At 44.3% G+C, this 20,995-nt stretch overlaps 1 protein-coding gene and 1 pseudogene across 3 annotated transcripts in view; both read right to left on the bottom strand.

The window, feature by feature from the left end:
* FTSH12 (FTSH protease 12) overlaps window positions 1–20,995 on the bottom strand; it is a 140,375-nt gene that overhangs the window by 35,642 nt on the left and 83,738 nt on the right. For all 3 annotated transcript variants that reach the window (XR_015694493.1, XR_015694494.1, XM_087698033.1), the window contains exons 15-16: window positions 4,789–4,908; window positions 4,606–4,680 (exon numbers count right to left, since the gene is read on the bottom strand). Coding sequence is in view for 1 of the 3 variants with exons in the window: in XM_087698033.1 (XP_087554159.1) it covers window positions 4,606–4,680; window positions 4,789–4,908 (195 nt within the window). In the remaining 2 variants the exon portion in view is untranslated. The remainder of the gene's footprint in view (window positions 1–4,605; window positions 4,681–4,788; window positions 4,909–20,995) is intronic.
* Window positions 13,794–16,177, bottom strand: LOC148022420 (uncharacterized; annotated as a pseudogene).

Here is a 20,995-nt window from a genome sequence, read left to right as displayed (position 1 = left end):
GGGGCACATTGCCAGGCTTAAAGGCCTCTTGCTTTGGCAGATAGATCTCATTCGGCACTCTGACTTGCTCCCTCAGGAAGACTTACTTCCCTGGCATATGGCAATTTCCTCTGCGTCTTTGCCATGACTTGTGTAACTCTTTCCTAGTTTTGTACTGACAGTTTACACACGTTGGCTTAGAGCCATCGTGTATCTTGTAATCATGTAAACTTGTACCTTTTTTTTCGTAATTAATATAATTAGCTTTTACGAAAAAAAGAGAGAGAGAGATTCATAAGTTGAAAGTATGGCTCTTCATAGGCTGAAAGTATGGCTCCAAAACAAAGGATGACACGTACCAACGGTAACCCTGTATCCAACAATAGAGCCATCGTCCATGGCGTTGCAATTAATACAAATACAAGGTTGCGTAAGGATAATTCATCCTTGAATACCTAGGTACTAATTGCCATCTCCTACATTCATTAAGATATAGATTATGTCGTTCTGTCTTGCGCATGAATTCATTTAAATGAGTAGCTTGAATTTATTTTTCAATTGTTAATGAGCTTGTCGGGGATCATAGGATAATTCTTTCTGCGTTAGGTTCTCAATAACCATAAATGACCTTGCATAGATTTATGCATATGGCGCATTGAGGTTCGCACAAATCATTGTACCCGAATAAAATCATTGAAAGGGATAAACTTCATCTCAAATAATCACAAGATTGAGTCGTCAAGGTGCATGTATCAAGAGAAGTAAATTGCCGGTGCTACGCGACAAAACCATATGTAGCATGAAAAGCATATAAGGTTCCAGAGTATTGTCGACTCCCCGTTCTTGCAAATTAGTAGTTATGTTTTCGCCACATTGAAGATATATGTTGCAGCTTGCACGCTTGGTGGATTGCAAGGCAAGCAACCTAGTCTAAAAGAAACTCATTCTCGAAACTCTAAGATCTTTGCCGAAGCTCCTACTAATATCATGAACTGTTAGTTCATTGGAATCTTGATGATGTGTGTAGTTAGTACAAACGATAACCATAAGGATTAAAACTAAGATGCCTTGAGATCCGTCTGTTAATTACTAGTTCCATCAATCCTACTAGGAGTGAGGCTAGGTACAAACAACAACCCCAGGCCTCAAAGGCAAGTGGAGAGCCCAAGGATTAGGAAACCCTAAGTCAAAGAGAAGACCGATACTTTTATACTTTTTAGGAAGAAGGTTGGGTTATCGATCAATGTAAGTGATCTATAGAACTTACGACTTGTACAGTGTTTGAAACCTTAACATATGCCCTAGCTAAAGGAAAGGAGTATTAGGTAAAATTTTGCTTAGTATTGCTCTTAGATCCCAAGGCGGAGAGCGAATATACGGATGACAATGTTGCCATGTCTATTCTTGCACTGTTTGGAAAAATACAGTTAGTTTTGTTGGTTGATCAAACGCCCTAAATGCTTTTACAATCAACTGGTTGTTGGATTGTCGTTTGGATGATTATTCCAAATTGTGATTGATGGTAAATTCATGGCAGGGGTCTGTGATGACAAATTGCCATGGAAAAAAAGGAATGTTTTCTTGGAAGATGATATTAGGGCTAACTGCCTTGACTGTTCTTAATTCTTAAATGAATTAATTAAGGAAAGGTTCTTTGCAAGGGTGGATCACCTCCAAGATGGCACCGCGGATCAACCCAAGAAGAGCATTGCTTGATTCGCGGGCCGAAGGTCTAGTGGTGGAAAGGCCAACCATGGGATTAATGTTCCACTCCTAGGCAACTTGTGGGTGAGGTGGACCTTTGGACACTCCTTGCCAAGTCCGGAACGGAGTATAGGACCTCTGTGGCCCCAATGTCTGTGGCATTGAAAGATCCTATTCTAGATAAAGGATGGAAATTGTGGTGCTATGTGATTTGGACCAACTACTTTTGCAGGGCAGAAGGAACATATAAATTCTCTTGTATGGGCAGGAGACAAAGATTAACTTGAAGATAAGTTAAGGAACTTGTTTAAACTTGTTTACCAAAAGAATTGCTTGCTTTGTATTCGTATTTGTGCTGCAGATTACGCAAATGAACCCTGTGCCCTTAAAGTCTTAATCAAGGAAGTTGATTTTAAATGTCACACATGAATGTGGTAGGACCTAATTAAATAACTAAAGAATACTTTTGAGGAAAGCGGGTGGGTAGAAACCCTGACGGGTCTGCAGGGTGGTCCCAGAGAAATGGGAGGCTTCTCATAAGGTTTATCAACGTTTGATCCTTAGAATTTGTTCAGCTAAGAACCCCGGTCCATATCATTTTAGGGGACGGGAATGGAACTATACCCTACAAGTAGAGAGGTTGAGCGGCGCATTCCTCTCGTTTCCCATTCTCTTTGAACTAAGTACAGCATGGATCTGCTTCAGCTTGGATACCTTTGCATAAAGTAGGATATCCAAGATCCGACACTAGAACGCTGTTAGGAGACCTTGACCACTAGAAACCTGAATTTCAGGTTGATCCCAGTGGGTTCGGCCGCAAATGTTCCGTTGCGAGGCGGACTCGAGAAACCCTAGGCGACAAACCCCGTAACATTCTATGGGAGTACCAGCCAGCGTCACTTGGATTCGTCTCTCGATGGACCGCTAAAACGTGCCTGGATAACCAATAGGCGGGCACGTTATATGTAAGGTGAGGCTCTAGTAGCTCACATCCTATGTCTCGTGATAACATTCTCCCCTTGTCTACACGATTCACCTAGGGAGCCATCATTTGATGATGATGGTAACCTCATCAGCAAGGATGAGTATGAGTGTGTCTTATCATCCGTTGCAAAGGAGTCATATTCAAAATCTTTTGATGAGCACTCAGATCGTTCTGATGATGATGATAATGATGCCACATCATAGATTCATAGGATCTAGGTCTCTCTTTTTTTTGTATCTACTATCATTGTATCTACATGCATGATGCCACTATGATGCACTAGACTGTAGTTGTACCGCATGTTTTGTGCAACCTATGCAACCGTGATGGTCACCCTCATGTATTCATCTTATTTTGTAATGAAATGGCTATTTTCACTTTAAACATGTATTCTATCATTTAAATATTTATGATTTTTTTAAAAAATCATGCTAATTTTTTTTCATAACCATACCTTATAAAATCATAAGGAACCATTTAGTACCTTACCATATTGTACCTTTTGTACTTGAAAACAATGCTTAATCTCCTCAATGGCCTCTCTTATAAAGTGTATGAGAAGCCCCAAGGTGACACCCTCCATGACAGTTAGGCATAACACCCTATACAAGGAGGTAATCGCTATGACCAATGCTCATACATCGTGCCAAAATGCCTCTCTCAAGGAAAGCCTCTAAATGGCTTTCCCCATTTTCCACGTTCGAGAGTCGCTCCTTCTCCAACTATGCCTTGAACTCCTTGAGACCATGGCTTGCTGAATTTTATTTTGCACATCATATAGTCACTCTAAAAACCACCACATGGCAGCAAAACAGGTCTTGTAGGGCTTCTTTAGCTCCACATCATTGTAGGCATAAAAGATAGCCAATACCTTTATCTTCTTTGTAATGAAATCAACAATGCAATGAGCAACTACAATAATCCGTTTTAACCAATTAAGTGGAAAAAAGGAGGAGAGGGAGAGGGAGGGGATGTAATATATATGGATGAAACTTGAAAGTGAGAGAGAAGAAGAGGGAGAGGAATAGAGAGAGAAGAAGAAGAGAGTGAGGGAATGGGATAGGAAAGGATAGGGAGAGAAAGAGGAAGAGGAAGAGGGATACAAAGGGGGAGAGGATAGGGATAGGGAGAGGAGCAAGGAAGGTGAGCGAGAGGGAGAAAGTAGGGTGATTAAAGAAGATGCAGGCTGATTTGTGTGGCGAGACAGGGGAGGGGACTGCCCTTTTATAAGGGCTGTTTGACACTGTCACTAAGGGCTTAGGACATGCAAGTATCATATGTTCCTTATTTTTCTGTCTACAATCTAAATCAATAGAGCTGCAGCAATGTCCTTTATCTAAAGGTCAGAGGTAAATTACAATCTAACAAATTGCTTTAAGGAGGTGAATTAGTAAACTCCAATATTAACCTACCAGAAATGGGCATTAGTAAAACTCTCAAAACACAGTATTCCTCAGCATTTGCTATATGTCACATGTAACTAACTTATACCATGGTCATGACATTTTAGAAGACGGAAGACAGGGAAAATGGCGAGACAGAGCTGTCATTGCAGAGTTCTGAACATTCAAAGTAGAAAGGAAGCAACCATCTGAAAATGTTTAGGTGGACCTTTTGACATATTGTACCCCTATCTTACTGTTGGAAACAGACGCGATTCAAATTGCATTCATGCAAAGAAACCATATAAATAAGGCCTTTAAGCCACAGTCAGTTTCTTTCTAGACAAAGCAAAAAAACCATTAGCTGGGGAACAGTTTGCCACAGCTCTTGTCGTGCTAATTTATCTACAATTCCTCCATTTGCATCCAGAAATACTTATTAGCACAAAGAGAATCACAAAAATACAATAGAAAAAAAGTGTAGGACATAGTAGAGCACACAGAGAAAAACAAAAACATTACTTAGAAACAACCAGTTAAAATCATTACACATACCCTTGTAACCTCACGTGTGAAGATTTCCGAAAGCTCCATGGACATATTTGCTACTCTATTGCCAGGTCTACTCCACTGCAAATGACTTTTATCACTCATGTTGTTTGGAAACCTAGTACCTTGACAGTGAAATAAAGCTTCCACTTTTGTCACATTTAAAGCATCCAATATGTGAAAACTTACAGTATTTGGTATGAGATCCACTTCATCAGGAAAGACTGGAGGATCAAACTTGTCTTTCCAAATCATAGGATACAAGCCTAAGCGTGGACTTGCATGGCTTATAGTAATCTCCCGAGCAATCTGTCTCAGTATTATCATAACAGTTCAGCTATTTTTTGATTAGAGTGTACAGTCTTCAGGATATGAACTGCAAACAATTCCTGCTTAACATTAATCACCACAACACTCAGTACAACAAACCACAGTTAGTTAAGCTAACATTATAGTGCTCATAAAAATCTGCAATTGCACATGGGAATTTAATTTGCAGCACCAACTGCAAGAGCTGATCTGGAGAGTCATAGCCTGGGTTGGAGACAAATGACCGCCCTCTAATAATCAGGCTTTTCAGGGGACCATTTCATGTGACATAACAGGTCAACTGAGCATTTAAACACTCTAGAATTCACTCAGATGGAGTGGACTGCAGGAGACCAGAAATGATGGTAGCTCATTTCCAGCATCATGGCCTCATCCAGCTGGACAATTACATACAGTAGGAATCAAGAAAGAGACCATAAAGCACCAGCATATCATGAACTCTAATATACTCTTATATACACAGAGATCCCCCAGAGAGATGGAAGAGGTTGCGGTCTGGATCTGGATGGGCAATAGCAGCATTAGACCAAGAGTGTTAATCACACAACGATGTGCACAATAGGACCTTGAGTCCTATAAACAAGTCTTGGCTGGCTTAAAACTGAAGTGTCCCTAGTGCATTTACACTAGCTGACTTTAATAACCACTATGACCAATGCTATTAGTACCCATCCCAATGTCCAAGGATTTAGCGTACTTCATCAGCAACCAAGAAGGCTTTGCAAATGTGGACGGCATACACATTGAATTCCCTTTTGAAGTAAAACAAACCTTTGGTAACCCAAAGGAAAATAAACCACAATTTACCAAATACTTAATTAGGCATAAAAGTAAATTCAGGAAGAAAAATCTACACACAACTGGAGCTAGCATGCTCCTACATCACACGAGGGACTTGTGGGTCCCCAAGTTTGGCATCCCTTACTATGTTTCTTGTTAGGTCAAATAACCAACTACACATGCACACACACTCGCATTGAACAGAAAGAGAGAAGAGAAGATTGCTAAGTCACATCCACTAATGTGAGAATGAATGAATGAAAGTACAATCACTTAAGTACTCTAATACCACACCCAAGGTGGGTGTTCACACAAGGAATAAAACCCTTCTTTAGGAAGAGGGTAAAAAGTGCTTGTGCGTAAGGAGCATTCACACAAGAACAATAGAGGAACATGTTAAGTGTAACAAAACCCCCTAAAGTGAATGATATAAACATATACTAGGAGCGGTAGATCCATCCCCAATTAGGAGTAAGGCTAAAGCCTTGCAAGAGGCCTCAACCTTTTCTCTAAAAAAACGACCTTTAGTAAATACATTTGCCAAATTGTCTTATGTAGGGGCATAAATTAAGCTACATGGAGCCTCTCTCTAACATAATGATAATGCATCTCAATGTACCTAGTGCAAGCATGAAACAATGGGTTCCTCACAGCTACCTATTAGGTTAGGGTCCAAGAGTACGCGCACACATGCACACACTCATAATAAACAGGTGAGTAGCAAGAGAAGAGAATGCTGGAAGGTTACATCCAGTATGTGAGAATGAATATGAAAGCACAATCCCCAAGGTACTAAGTACCACATCCACTAACGGGTGTTCACATAGTGAAAAAACCCTTCTCCAGCTAGAAGGTAAAAAGTGCCCATGGATAAGGAAGTGTTCACACTAGAACTTAGGAGGAACACCATAAGTGTAACAAAACCCCCCTTGACTGAATGATGTGAACACATATAGGGAATAGGCAGATCAATCCCCAAATGATATTACACCTAGAGCCTTGCCAAAGGCTTTAAACTTCTCTCTAGAGAGAGCTTTCGTAAACACATCTACCAAGTTGCTAATGTGGATAGAAGTGGATGGCTGCTGTCCCTCATTAGGATCGACCAAAAGGTGTCTGAGCCATACACATTCCAATGTAGCTGTAAATGCTGCCCTATATTCAGCTTCATAGTTAGATGTGGCCATTGTAGACTGCTTCTTGCTCAACCAAAAAGTGCATGAATCACCAAGTATGAAACAATTAGCACTAGTGGACACCCTCATGTTAAAACAACCAGCCCAATCACTGTCAGCAGAGAATGCATAAAAGCAAAGAGTAGTGCACTTAGGATTAAAAAACGCCCAATGTTTGAGTGCCATTGACATAACAAAAGACACATTTAACTACTTGCCAATGTGCAATACTATTGTTGTGCATAAAGCGTACCAATAAATAGCCTCAAACTTGTTGATAAAGAGAAGTATCAAATGGTTTTTCTACATCCTACTATATGCCAAGATAGTAGTGCAAGTGGTCAACATTTGTCATATCAAAAGAATGGCTGCAATTCAGCTTTTAAGGCTGAAATATGTCTCATGAGGTTCAATCAACATGTCATCCATATAAAGGATGAAAACCAAAAGGCTATCCCCATCTTTGCGGACATAAAGTGTACTTTCGATGTGTGAATTGTTGAAGCCAAGAGGAATCGAGTATGCATGATCTTCTCATATGATGCCCTAGAAGCATGCTTTGAACCATAGAGGGCCTTATGCAAATGGCACACTTTGTTTTCTAACCCTTTCTAAACAAAGCCAAGAGGTTAAGTGACATAAACGTCCTCGTGAAGATCACCATTTAGAAAAGCAGACTTCACATCCAACTAATGCACATGCCAATCATAATGAGCAACTAAAGCACTTACACTGTGAATGGTGGTCATATGTGAAGTGGGTACAAATGTCTCATCATAATCAATCCCATGGTATTGGACATATCCTTTGGCAACAAGATATGCCTAGTAGTGATCGATGCTACCATTAGATCTACGTTTTAATTTGTAAACCAACTTTGTGCCTATAGTACGCTTCCCAATAGGTAAGTCAAATAACTCCCATGTGCCATTTTTATGAATAGAGTTTACTTCTAATTTCATAGTTGCCATCCAATGTTCATTTTGTAAAGCATGATATAAAGAAACAGGTTCCCCATTGCATGTAGTAGCTACAAGTGTATGTGCAACCAAGTTACCTTGTGTATGGTGAGTGGCTGCTCTAGTTCTACTAGGTAGTGGAACGGACTGTTTGTTGTACCATAATGTATCTAAGCCATCTAGGGACTATTCTGACTTCCCAAATAGGAGCCCTCTCATTTGCCACTTCATAATCAGCAATGCCTTGATCAATGGGTTGAACATCACGTTGTTGTTCAATATGTGTTTGCTATTTATTGTAAACCCTCAATAGGTTGCTGAAATTGACCAAAATCAAGTGCACTATGCTGAAATCAAGGCAACAAACTATCAACCATGTCCATAAGCTTCACATTGGGCTGACTTTTGCAGTCCATGAAGGGCTCACTAGCATGTTCAGCAAATATCACATGTCTACTAACAAATAACTTATTGGTGGAGCATTGGTATAAGTAATACCATTTACTTTCTGTACTATAACCATTAAAAATGCATTTGACAACCTTGTCTTGCAATTTATGTGTTCATGGCTATGGCACCAAAGTATATGCCAAATAACCAAAGACATGAATATGTGACACCACTAGTTTCCAACCATTCCAAACCTCATGAGGCATACATTTAGCCAATGCTTAGTTGGACTTGGATGTAGCACATAAGCTGCACACATGATAGCATCCAACCAAAACTTGGGCGGCAACTTATTGTGTGATAGCATACAACGTGTCATTTCCACCAAAGTGCATTTTTTTCTTTCAGCCACAACATTTTGTTGAGGTGTGTAAGGCATAGTACATTGATGGATAATGCCCCCTTTCAACCAAAAAAGAGTTGGAACTATCGTGACATATATTGCCCCCCTCGATCGATATCTAGTGTAATCAGTTTGCATCCACTGTCACTGTCAACCAAGGCCAAGAAGGTTTTAAAGCATTCAGACACTTCTAATTTGTGCCCCAAAGCATATACCCAACAATAACAAGTCATGCCATCAATGAAAGTAACAAAGTACAAGTATCCTTCAATGAACTTGACATGCATTGGCCCACAAACATCACTATGTATAAGCTGTAATTTTTTATCAGCACGTATAGATTCACCTTTAGAAAATGAAGCATGATCCATTTTGCCAAGTATACAAGTTACAACTTTCACATACATTATGAGTATGTGCTTTCAACAGAGCGAGATCAAGTATCATATTTTTTCTTTTTAGGTGAAGCAAACTACCATAATTAAGAAGACCAAACCTAGCATGCCATAACTCAATGTCATCCACAATGGTAGCATCAACCTCTAATGCACCGTTTAATGCTCTCCTCTCATATAAATCAAGCTAATAGAGTCCATTGTACAATGTACTAGTAACAACGAGGGCATCCCCATCACTGCACTTATAGACATTCCATCGATCCATGTGGAATTTAACCACAAAACCAACACATTCAATGGCTGAAACTGAAAGAAAATTTTTATTTATGCCTAGCACATACAAAACCTTTTCAAACATGATAGTTTTCCCATCCACTATAATAATGGGAATCTGACCAATGCCTTGAATTGCATATGAAGCATTGTTTGAACATATAACGGATCCCCTCTTTTGGGCATTTGCATAGGATACAAACGAGTCATGAAAAGATGTTATATGCTTGGAAGCTCTTGTCAAAATACCATGTGTAGCAATTTTCAACAATTGAAAGACCGAACTCATATGAAGAAGGATCGTATAAGCAATGCACAACAAATGCATAAGACAAACCCATGCCCAAGCTTGCCAAATGTGTGGTTGTATTCTTTGCATTTGCTAATTTTTTAGCAATAGTCACGCCTAATTGTTTTTTCTTTTCACTTGTCATTCTCTTTTTGCATTCTTCAATAACATGTCTCTTTTTCCTACAATAATTGCACCTCTTTTTCTTAGCACCGTCATACTTGGTGGTTGAAGAGTCCGTAGAAGAAGTTGCTTTGCCTTAACCCTTTGAGTTTAAGGGCTGCCATGAATTCCCTTTGTTTCGATGGCTCGTTGTGAATGCTTGATTGTCCATACTTACATTGGAGTGATTTAACCTTGATTGCTCTTATTGCAACAATAGTGATACTAATGCATTAAATGTGTATGCATTAGCAACTCCATTTGCAAGTAAACAAAGTGTAGTGGCAAAACTTTGATAAGTATCAAGTAGACCAACCAAGACCATAGATATAGGAGAGGCATTGAGAATTATTTCATCAATATTAGCAAGTTACTCTATAATATCCTTGACATGTATAATGTGTGCAACCACACAATCACCCTCTATCATGTACTCCATCTCAAGCTACTTACACAACTAGGCTACACAAGTCTCTTTGCCAACCTAACACAACGAAGCAAGCTTATCCCAAGCATCCTTGGCCATTGTGCATGACCAAATATGTGGGATAACCAGTCTCTTGCACAAGAGTACAATCCAAGCATGAGCTTGGGTATCACACCCATCCCATCTCAATTGATCTGCTATGGGAGATGCATGATGAGCTGAAGCAGAAGATCCACTGGCGATAGTGGATGAGCTAGAAGAACCTACATGATTTTGTGTAACCGAGCCCGCATGCCTAACTTCTGAACCACATACATAACCCAAAGTTGCTTCGCAACAAGAACATGATTCCTCATGCATGCCCACATGGGATAATTAATGCCATCCAATTTCCCAGAGTCCCGAGACACATTGAGCAAATCATTTTGCCTTGCCATTGCTTGCTGAAATTGCTGGTATTTCAACCAACAGCTGTCCAAAGGGAAAATGCAGGGGCAACACAAAAATAAACCAAAGACAATACCAAAAACTTAAAAATTTTTGGAGAATTGATGGCATCGATAAAGAATTTACAACTGAAAGGGCTCCGATGAGTACAAATGTCAATGTATAAGGTGTAATTGGCCTCAATGTCGATGAATTCGAGGAAATTTCACAAAAGCTCCAAAATTTAATAGGTGAAATTTGAGCTAGAATGTGAAAAGTCCCAAATTTTGGTGCAAAATCAAGCAATTTTTTAACACCGAATGCAAAATCCCCAAAATTGTGATGAGATTTGGGGTTTTTAGGCAAAAGCCCCAAAATTCTTGAAGAAATTTGGGGAAAATTGAGGTCTACTGTAAAAACCCCAAATTTTAAGCTTATCCGGGGCACCGTGTGCAAACGGGAGCAATTTTAAGTGGTTTAATGCTGATTAAGGCTCGGGAAGGCAATTATTTTAATGTTTAAAGGTGTCGGGTGTCAGGCAACACATTTGTGAAGACTGTCGGGGCTTTAAATGTTGCAGACGTGATGTGGCAGGTGCTGTGGGACTGCAGGGCATAGGCAACAGATTTTACAGGGCAGTCATGACAGCACCTGACTGAACAGGAGCTGTCTAGTCTGCGGCTGACTGGGCAATGTGCACACAGACTGTTGGGGCCTCATTTCAGCACAATGTGGCAATTGTGATGTGGAACAGGCTCATAGGCAACATGAACAGTGCTGCTGAACATGAGACTGGATGCAGTCCAGGCTGTCGTGGCTGTTGGGGCTCAGCATGAGACTGTCGCAAACAGGCTATGCATTATGAGACGGACTATCAATGCAACCCCGACCGAGTGCTGCTCAAGTGAACTGTGGGCACACAATATGGCATAGACGAGCACCTGTCCACAGGTCAGGGAACACAGCACGCAGCCGAGTGTTGATGATGAGCAAGGAGAAGAGTAGCCGAGTGCAGGGCTCAACAGCAGCTCAAGTGGTGATGGCAATGGCTGAAAGGTATGCTCTAATACCACTATTAGGTTAGGATTCAGCAGTACACACACACATGCACACACTCACATTGAACAAATGAACAACAAGAGAGAAGAGAATATTGGAAGGTCACATCCACTATGTGAAAATGAATATGAAAGTACAATCCCTAAGGTACTAAGTGCCACACTCACTAATGGGTGTTCACATAGGGGAAAAACCCTTCTTCAACTAGAAGGTAAAAAGTACCCGTGGATAAGGGAGCGTTCACACAAGAACTTAGGAGGAACACGATAAGTGTAACACTAACATGACACTTTGACTCTCAGTATGGGTACTACTATCCCACAATAAGATCCATGAAAAGGCATCTGAAAATATACACATTCCAATGTAGCTTTAAATGCTGCCCCATATTGAGCCTCACAGCTAGATGTGGCTACTGTAGATTGCTTCTTCCTTAGCCGAGGCTATGCATGAAGCATACCAATTGAGAAACCCCAAACTGAACATCTAGCTATGTATTACACAAGTATAGAAGACACATAACAACATGCTCCTATAGAGATATCAAATATATCTCATACATCTAGTGTAAACCTGTGGCCTATCTTAGCTAGAGTAGAGACAGACTTGCAGTCTTATACCTGAAAATGCTCAAGGAGCTATCCAATGTACTTGGACTCTCCCAAAAGCCCCCCTCAACTACAACGAGCTGGATGCAAAGATAGTCATGCAAAATGTTTGAGTGCATGCAAACAAAGATAACCACTTCTAGGGTAGAAGAGGCCCAATGACTGTGCGTCTTTGAGGTACCGATACATTTTACTAGTTACAAATGTTTAGTGCCAGGGCTATGCATGAGGCATACCGATTGACAAACCCCAAACTGAATATCTAGCCGTGTATCATATAAGTACCAAAGACATGTGACAACTTGTTTCTAGAGAGAGGTATCAAATGGATCTCCTGCATTCTTAGGTGTGAACAACTAGCATGTTTGAGCTAGAATAGAGACATGCTTGTAGTCTTGCATCACAAAATACTCGAGGAGCTATCCAATGTACTTGGACTATCTCAAAAGCCCCCCTCAACTTAGTGAGCAAGATGCCAAGATAGCAGTGCAAAAATAGCATACATTGTTCATGTAGAGAATGAGAATTAAGAGATCATCTCCATTCCTACACACATATGGCATGCTCTTAGTGTGTGAGTTATTGAAACCAAGAGCATGTATCTTCTCATACCATGCCCTAGGTGCTTGTTTTAAACCAAACACAACCTCATGCAACTGGCACACCTTACCCTCTGACCCTTTCTAAACAAGGTTAGGAGGTTGAGTGGCATAAACCTAATCACGTGGATTACCATTCAAAAAGGCAATCTTCACATCAAATTGATGCACATGCCAATCAAAATGGACAGCCAAAGCAATAACATAATCAATGGTAGTCATGCATGAAGTGAGTGCAAATGTCTCATCATAGTCAATCCCATGCTACTATGAATACCCTTTGGCAACAAGACATGCCTTGTAGCAACCAATGCTACTATCAAATCTGTGTTTTACTTTGTGCATGTAGCACACTTGCATGAGGCAAGTCATAAATCTCACACGTGCCATTTTTATGTATAGAATCTAGCCAGCTCCATGAAAAATCGAGCTCACGCCCGCCACGTCGCAAGCGCCCCTCCCCCCCCCTCCCCCCTTGCTAGCCCCCCAACCCCCACCCGCCCTACTGTCCGCGCCATAATTGCCAGGAGTTTTCTAAACGGCGAAATGGAAACGGGCGGGAAATGGCAGAAACGGAGTTTCGGTCCCGACAAGAAACGGTGAAAACAATTTAATAGGAAAAACATGTAAAATATAACAAACTAAACAGTTTCATTAACTATTGTATACAATTGACCATCCAAATCCAAAGCAAATATGAATATCATTTGATTTCTCCCACGGGCCACTCGGCCCTCTAGAGTCTTCATAAGTTCATAGACTCTTAACTATAGTCCATAACAATCAATTATCAGAGAACACTAATCAAATTAAAGTTCAAGAGAGATTACACAGTACACATGCACTTGCCACCATCCATGTGTGTCTATATCATTTCAATAAGAAAAGTACAAGATACTGTGAACATGTGCAATCATGCATGGATAGTGGATCATCAAAGCAAAATACCAAAAAGATAAAGAGTTAAGGCTCAAGCCTTGATACAATCATAAATAGCTGAAATGTCTGAAACGTGTCCGGAATCTACACTCTGGAGTGACTACTCATCATCTTGATCCTTGGCCTCTGCATCACTAGCAGATGCACTAGAAGAAGTAGAATCTAACTCAGAATGAGAGCTAGTAGAAGAGGGTGAGGCTACAACTGCTGAAGTGTTGGTGCCATCCCGTTGCGAAGTGGCCCTCCGTGAAGCTCGTGTGCGATGGGCACGAGCTGACATCTCCTCATACAACATGGTGTAGATGTCCAACTCCTCACTAGGAATATTTGGTATGTCTTTCACCTTCTCTATGTCTACCTTGTCGACATTCACCTAACGAGGTTTAGGAGAGGTAGAGGTGTGCTCAAGAAGGCGAAGGTTGCAGTGACAAAAGACCAGCCTCTCCAACTGAGCTGTGCTCAAACGATTCCTCTTCTTTGTATGGAAGAGGGCCCAAGTGCTCCAATTTCTTTCACATGGGCCTGAGCTGCAATCCTGTGAAAGAACTCGAATAGCAAGACGTTTTGTCACGATCCACAAGAAAAGAAATTTCAGATTGCACAACATTTCTAATGCGCAATGTATGAATACTAAGTACTTAAAAGCTAGAGCCTCAACCTAGAACTTACTAGGGTAGGTGCAGATGCCCCATATTTCTCCCACCAAGACACAGGCTGCAACTGTGTCTCTCGAAGCTAGGCTGTCGAGCAACCAAAGGAGAGGGTATCGTTATGAAACACGAAAAGCTCATCCTCAAGCCTCGTGACCATTTGCAAATCTTCGTCTGCCCACTTCTCAAAGCACTCTTGAATATCGTTCTCTAGCTCATCATCAGCAAACTGATCCTCACTATGCCATAGGGGATGCAATACATGTGCAACTACATGGATTGGTCTATGAAACCAATTCCATCGTGTCTGCCATACACATCGAAGCTCCTCGATCCTAGATTCAAGATGGGCAATTGAAGCTATGGTGGATAAACATAAATTTGCAAACCATAAATGATAATACATATTTGTATAAACCATAAAATCCACTTACTTTTTACAAGGAAGGCAGGTATTGTTGTCCAAGGCCTCTCCAATCTTATCCATGTACTCATAGAGTAGCCCCGTGGTGCTCTCCTCCATATCAGTAATGCGCAACAGAATAGATGGGCTGGATTGATTTCACTAAGGCTTCAGCCTCCTCCCACCATCCTTGATCCATTACCATCCGTGAGAAAGATATGTGTTTTGCATCTTGGCTATCCTTCAAAGCACACCGCTCTCGGGACACCACTGTGCGTATCAAGTCCTTGCGCACTCGCACAAGCCTCTCCACAACAATAAACATATATGCAAACCTTGTGCTTGAGGGCTTGAGTAGCTCTAACTCACTGTGTGAACGGTAGATACTTTGCACCTTAGGCCGCTTTGTGACAAAATGCACCATGGACTTGGCTATTGAAAAAATCCTGTCAACCCAATCTAACTTCTCCAAGTCCTCCATAAGCAAGTCCAAAGAATGAGAAGCTCATGGGGTCCACCTTATCTTCGGAAACTCAACCTCAAGCATGCAACCCATGGAAACACAATTGAACCCATTGTTTGTGACTACTTGAACCACATTATCTGCCCCTATCTCCATGATTGCCTTGCATATATGCTGCCAAATATATGAGCCAGTGACCACTATGCTAGCCGCCGAAGCATCAATGGCCCTCAAGAACATTGTCCCCTTGCAAGAGGAGACTAGAATGTTATAGACACTTCGTCTACGTACATCAAACCACCCATCACACAAGATCGTGCAACCATACTTCACCCAAGTGGCCTTCAATGGTTGCAACTGAACCTCTATGCGGGCTTTCTCATTTTTAAGCTCTCTTGTCCGAATACCCTCATATGATGGCCCTTCCCACTCACATCCAATGCGGCTGACAGCCCTCATGGCTGATTTCCATCTCGGCGTGCGCAAGACATGGAAAGGAATGGCACACTGAATGAATAATCGAGTGAGCTCTCTAGTGGCCTCTGCAATGGCTTGCTTTTGAATACCCGCTTTGATACTAGCACCTTGCAATGAACCTTTTGTTGCCTGAGGTGTCCCACGTGCTCCACCAGTAGAACCCCCTGTATGTGCACCACTCATTGTGTCAGTCTCTGAAGCTCCTCTACTCCTCTTTATAGGACCTCCTGTTGCTGAAATTTCATCATCTCCATGGTTTCCCTCTCCTGTACTAGATACACCTGTAAGAGCCAAGCGGCTGAGCCTCCAATGCTCCATGGAAGCCTTAACATCAGCAGGCACATGTTCACATGGACCAGTGTCTTTATTGGGCACATGGGCAAGATGATATTTGATTCTTGTGGCTGCCCCTCCTCTTTGAATGCCGCAATAATTGCATTGCCACCGCTTGGAGCCACCACCACCTCCGTAAGCTTGAAGCACTGTGACATGACTCCATGCTTGATCCTTTGGCATGTTGATTATTCCCGAATCCCACCTGAATCGTGAGTTTGCTACGTCGCACGCGCACGTGTGTGTGTGTGTGTGTGTGTGTGAGAGAGTGAGAGAGTGAGAGAGAGAGAGAGCAACTTGCAAGTGCCAAGGCCCAGACTCCAGTGCCCATGATTGTGTGTGTGTGTGAGTCTAGAGAGAGAGGCTAGAGCTCGAGAGGGACTCGTGAGAGAGAGAGAGAGAGAGAGCCAAAACGCTCTCTCTTGCCCGCTCGCCAAGAATATCTGGTCACTCTTGTCGCACATTTGGCGCGCGGTGGTGGGGTCCTTGCTAACTCCTTTCGACTGGGTTTTTGTGCGCCCGAAGTATCCCACACCGCCACAGTTGCATGTGAAGATTTTATTTCACTTTTTCAGATATTGGGGATGCTGGCACATTTGGACCACGCGCAATGCTTTTCTCTTTGATTCGGCCTCTAATGTACCGCGACATATTGCCAGGCTTAAAGGGCTCTTGCATTGGCAGCTAGATCTCATCCGACACTCCGACTTGCTCCCTCCGGAGGATTTGCATCCGTGGCATATGGCAATTGCCTCTGGGTCGTTGCCATGATTGATGTAACCTTTTTAGTGCATTACTACGGGGATTCCCCACACATTGGCCTAGGGCCCTCGTGTCTCTTGTAATCAGAAAAAAGAGAGAGAGAAAGAAAGAGAGAACCTCTTCACATGATGGCTTTGTGTCATCATGTATCTTGTAATCAAGTAATCTTGTATTTTTTTCGTATTTTTTTCGTAATTAATACAATTACCTTTTACGAAAAAAAAAGAGAGCCAAAACGCAGGTGTGTGCAGAGCCCATGGCTGCCGGCAGCATTCGAGAAACGAGCATGTGCAGGCTGCAGCAATTTTCAAATCGGGGCTCTCGTTTTTTCATGTGGGGGCTCAAAAACGTAGGGCAAAATCGCCTAAAAAGGCATGCAAAGAATGCGTAGAAAAGTCAAAAAAAAGGGAAGAGGGGGGGTCAGAAACGGTACGCCGTTTCTGAGGGCCAGAAACGGCATTTCATGCAACTATGGTCCCCGCACCCCCACCCGCCCTGCTGCCTCCGCCCACCGTGCTGTCCCCCCGCCATACTCGCCTCCCACCCGCCATACCCACCCCCTGCCCGCCCTACTGGGTCCCCCCCCCCGCCCCAAACTGCCAAAAACAGCAGCCCTCCCTCCCTCGCCATTGTTCCTCCCACCCTCCAAGTTGCTCCCTCCCCTGCAGCAACTTTCCCCCTTGTAGCACCGCGACGTGATTGGTAGTTTCCTCAAAAGGGTCGCGCAACGGAAACCTCTAGTCAGACGCCAGCGCACTCAGCGAGTGCCCCCAGTCAAACACCTTGCGTGTCGTCCTCTCTGAGGAGCAACTCTTAGCCGTCCGAGCTAAGGAGCTGGAGCTCAAGGAAACAACGATTTATGGTCAAGTAGTAGGACATTCCCCAGCCAGGGCCCAGCTTCGGGACTAGATTCACTCCAGCTGCGCATTGGCACAATGCAAATCGTGGAGGCGGTCCTAATGGGCCAAGGGATTTTCATGGTTAGGCTCAGCTCGACAGACGCAGCTTGCGAGTTGCTTGCCAGTTCACTATATGCGTCCACGAAGGGGGTCATATGCATGGTCCCTTGGTACAGCGGCTTTACTGTGGAGGCACCTAGTCACCCTTATTTTCCCCGGCCTGGCGATAGAATGTTGCCAGTTGGTGGAAGACTTTGGACTGCTCTTCGGCACTAGCCTTCCCACATCCTTTGCGGATGCAATGACAGCTACAGGAGTCCCAAAGGTACGGGTGGCAGTGAAAGAGGTCAAGAATATCCCACAGTTCCTAGAGATTGAGGCAAGCGAGCGAGCACTCCTTTAGGCAGTAGGTCATTGTGACGGGGTAGCGAGGGTAGTGCCTGCGCTGCCATGACATTGGGCATCAGGCAGTAGGTTGCACGCGTTTTAGAGCCAATGTGGCTCCGCCGACGGGCCTGTAGGTGGATGCTGATGGCTTTGCACGGGTCCAGAGACGACTGAGAGGGAGACGGCAAGGGGGGCACAACTAGCATCTCAGACCCAGCCTCGGCAGCAAGGAGCAGGTGGGCAAGCGACGCCCCCTAGGCAGAGCACTCCATAGGCCCCCTTGCAAGCCCCACGCGGCAGGACCGCAGCCCCCCACATCAACCACCCGCGCCACAGACTACCTCTCTTGAGTCCCCACAACCCCCACACCCACCTTTCCCCACATCCCATGCCCACCCCCCCCCCCCCAAACTGACCCTGGCCCACAGCCTCCCATTTCCAGGGCCACCAGGCCCCCCCTCCACACCCGCCATGTACCTCCGTCCATCCCACCATCCCTCGATCATCCATCCCCCCACCACCCCCCGTACCGAGCACCCCCCCTGATCCGCACCTCGTTCAGGTGATTTCCCCCAAACCCACCCCTTCTCCTCCCCAAGAGGTGATGAGCCACACACGCCTACATCCTCCTTGCACCAACAGTCCTCCCCCTCCCATACAGCCACCAGCTCATCCACCCCTGCCGCCTATCACACTTTCCCGAGACAAGCACACCTCTTGCCACAGGAGTTCTTCTGCAGTGGCCCATGGTCCTACTTGAGAGTTGCGGAGCGTGGAGCGTTCCCACTACATCTAGAGGTGGGGATTTTCGTGGTTCATAAGTCAAGGAGGGGGCAAGGTCCATCTGCTAGCACCACCCGATGGACCAAACTATGCCTTTTTTCTTTAGTCCTCTCACTCAAGGGAGTGGACGACGACATAGAGGAAGAGTTGAAGAGTCGGGTGGCGGACCACATCTCCCAATGGATAGGCGAAAAAGGACTAGCATTGTTTGCACAGCAATGGCCTGGTTACATGATGGATATTAACTGGTGGGTTGGTGCCGAGGTCCCTCACCTGAGTATTATCTTTCGAGCCCCTCCACGATGGAGGGCTTCGGTGGAGACCCCTAGCACAGGCGGCTCATTTCTACCAGTGCATAGAGTCTCGACTCTTAGCATGGCTGATAGATGCATTGATAGTACCACCTCGAACATCTATCACCCCTATGGTCCGGCTGAGGGCCACCATGGGGGATTAGAGTTCGCCATCCAGACCGACGCCAAAGCGTACCTGCATGCCTTATAGCTTCTCCTCTTCATCAGCAGTCTCCACACCGAACAGATGCTTGTTCGATTAGTCACAGGTTTCCCCATGAGCTTACACCTTGCATCCTGGAATGTGAATAGCCTCCACTATAGTGGGGCACGTGGTTCCAGGAAATTGATTGTTCGGTAGGAGCTGCAGCCTGCCCTTGCCGGACGGATCGACATCTTAGTTCTGCAGGAGTACAAGCTCACCCCCACCCAGGCCCAGTGGGTAGGGAAGGTACTCCCAAGCAGCTCGCACACTTACTGGGATCACGCCACAGGTGCCCACGGTAGGAGTGGAGACGTATGCACCTCTATTGGTCCAAGTCTTACCGCTTGTGTACGAGACCACGGGACGATAGTGGCAGGGAGGGTGCTATGGATTAGATTGGATATTGGGGACTCGTACCTTGGAGTCCTTAATAACTATGCCCCTACGGAGGTTAGGGCACGGAGCAGGTTCTGGGTGGAGATCATGGAAGGACTCCCAGAGGTGGACTCCTAGATTGTTGGAGGACACTTGAACAACCTGGAGGCTCTGGAGGACCAGCAGAGCAGAGGGAGAAACTACCAGGGCATGGCGGGGAGGAGCAAGAGGCATGGGACGTCTTTCTACTGGCAGTAGGAGCACGTGATGCCTGGAGAGACCCTGCCTTCCACAGGAGGGAGAGGTCGCTAGACTTCTCTTGGAGATACAAGCGGCTAGGTGGAGTCCTGCTGGAGCAATTGAACAAGTTCTATGTGGGAGAGTGGGGAGGCTCTCGAGGAGGCCAGATTGGGCAATTGGCGGACACCACGTTGTCCGATCATTGCCTGGTTCTCCTGACACTAGATCCCCCGGCATCTGCCCTAGATACATGATCTTGTCAAATCCCTGGCTCGATCTATAGGAGGGAGGAGGTGATGAGACAAATAGAGCAAATTTGGACTAGAGAGTGGGGCAGGAGGAACCAGATTGCAGAGGAGGTTGCAGAGGTCGTCGCTGAGTCGAGCAAAATCTGCCAAGAGGCAACCATACAGGCCAGGCAACAGAGCTGGGAGGAAGAGAGAGCACTCCAGCGCAACCTTGCAGCCACGCAAAGATTATTACAGGAGGCACCAGGGGATCCCACTCTCCATGCACAAGAGGTGCGCGCCCGAGCAGCCATTGCTAGCCTAGAGAACAAGTGCTTTCTGGGCGCGAAAGAGAGACATGATGTGCAGGGAGTTTTTCCAGGTGCACCAGCCTCGCACCTCAAGAGAGCAGATATGCAACCTCCGAGATCAGTATGGGAGGACCCGTTCTAGCCCAGACGAGGTGATGGAGATTGCCACCGATTACTATAGTTGGCTGCCCCCTGGCCCCGTACCTGTTCCTTCTCTATGCAGAGGCGATGTTTCATTTCCTCAGGTCGTGTGAGCAGATTACGTGGCCTCTGACTTCCAGTAAGAGAGGAGACCGAGTTGGTAGACTCAGAGTATGCAGATGATACAGCGCTTTACATAGAGGACGATGAGTTGATGCTGGAGAGAGTGA

Source organism: Lygodium microphyllum, chromosome 17, assembly GCF_053477565.2.
Source record: "Lygodium microphyllum isolate KBCC chromosome 17, Lygodium_microphyllum_v1.1.10, whole genome shotgun sequence".
Lineage (NCBI taxonomy): Eukaryota > Viridiplantae > Streptophyta > Polypodiopsida > Schizaeales > Lygodiaceae > Lygodium > Lygodium microphyllum.
This window is presented reverse-complemented; position numbering and strand designations above follow the sequence as displayed.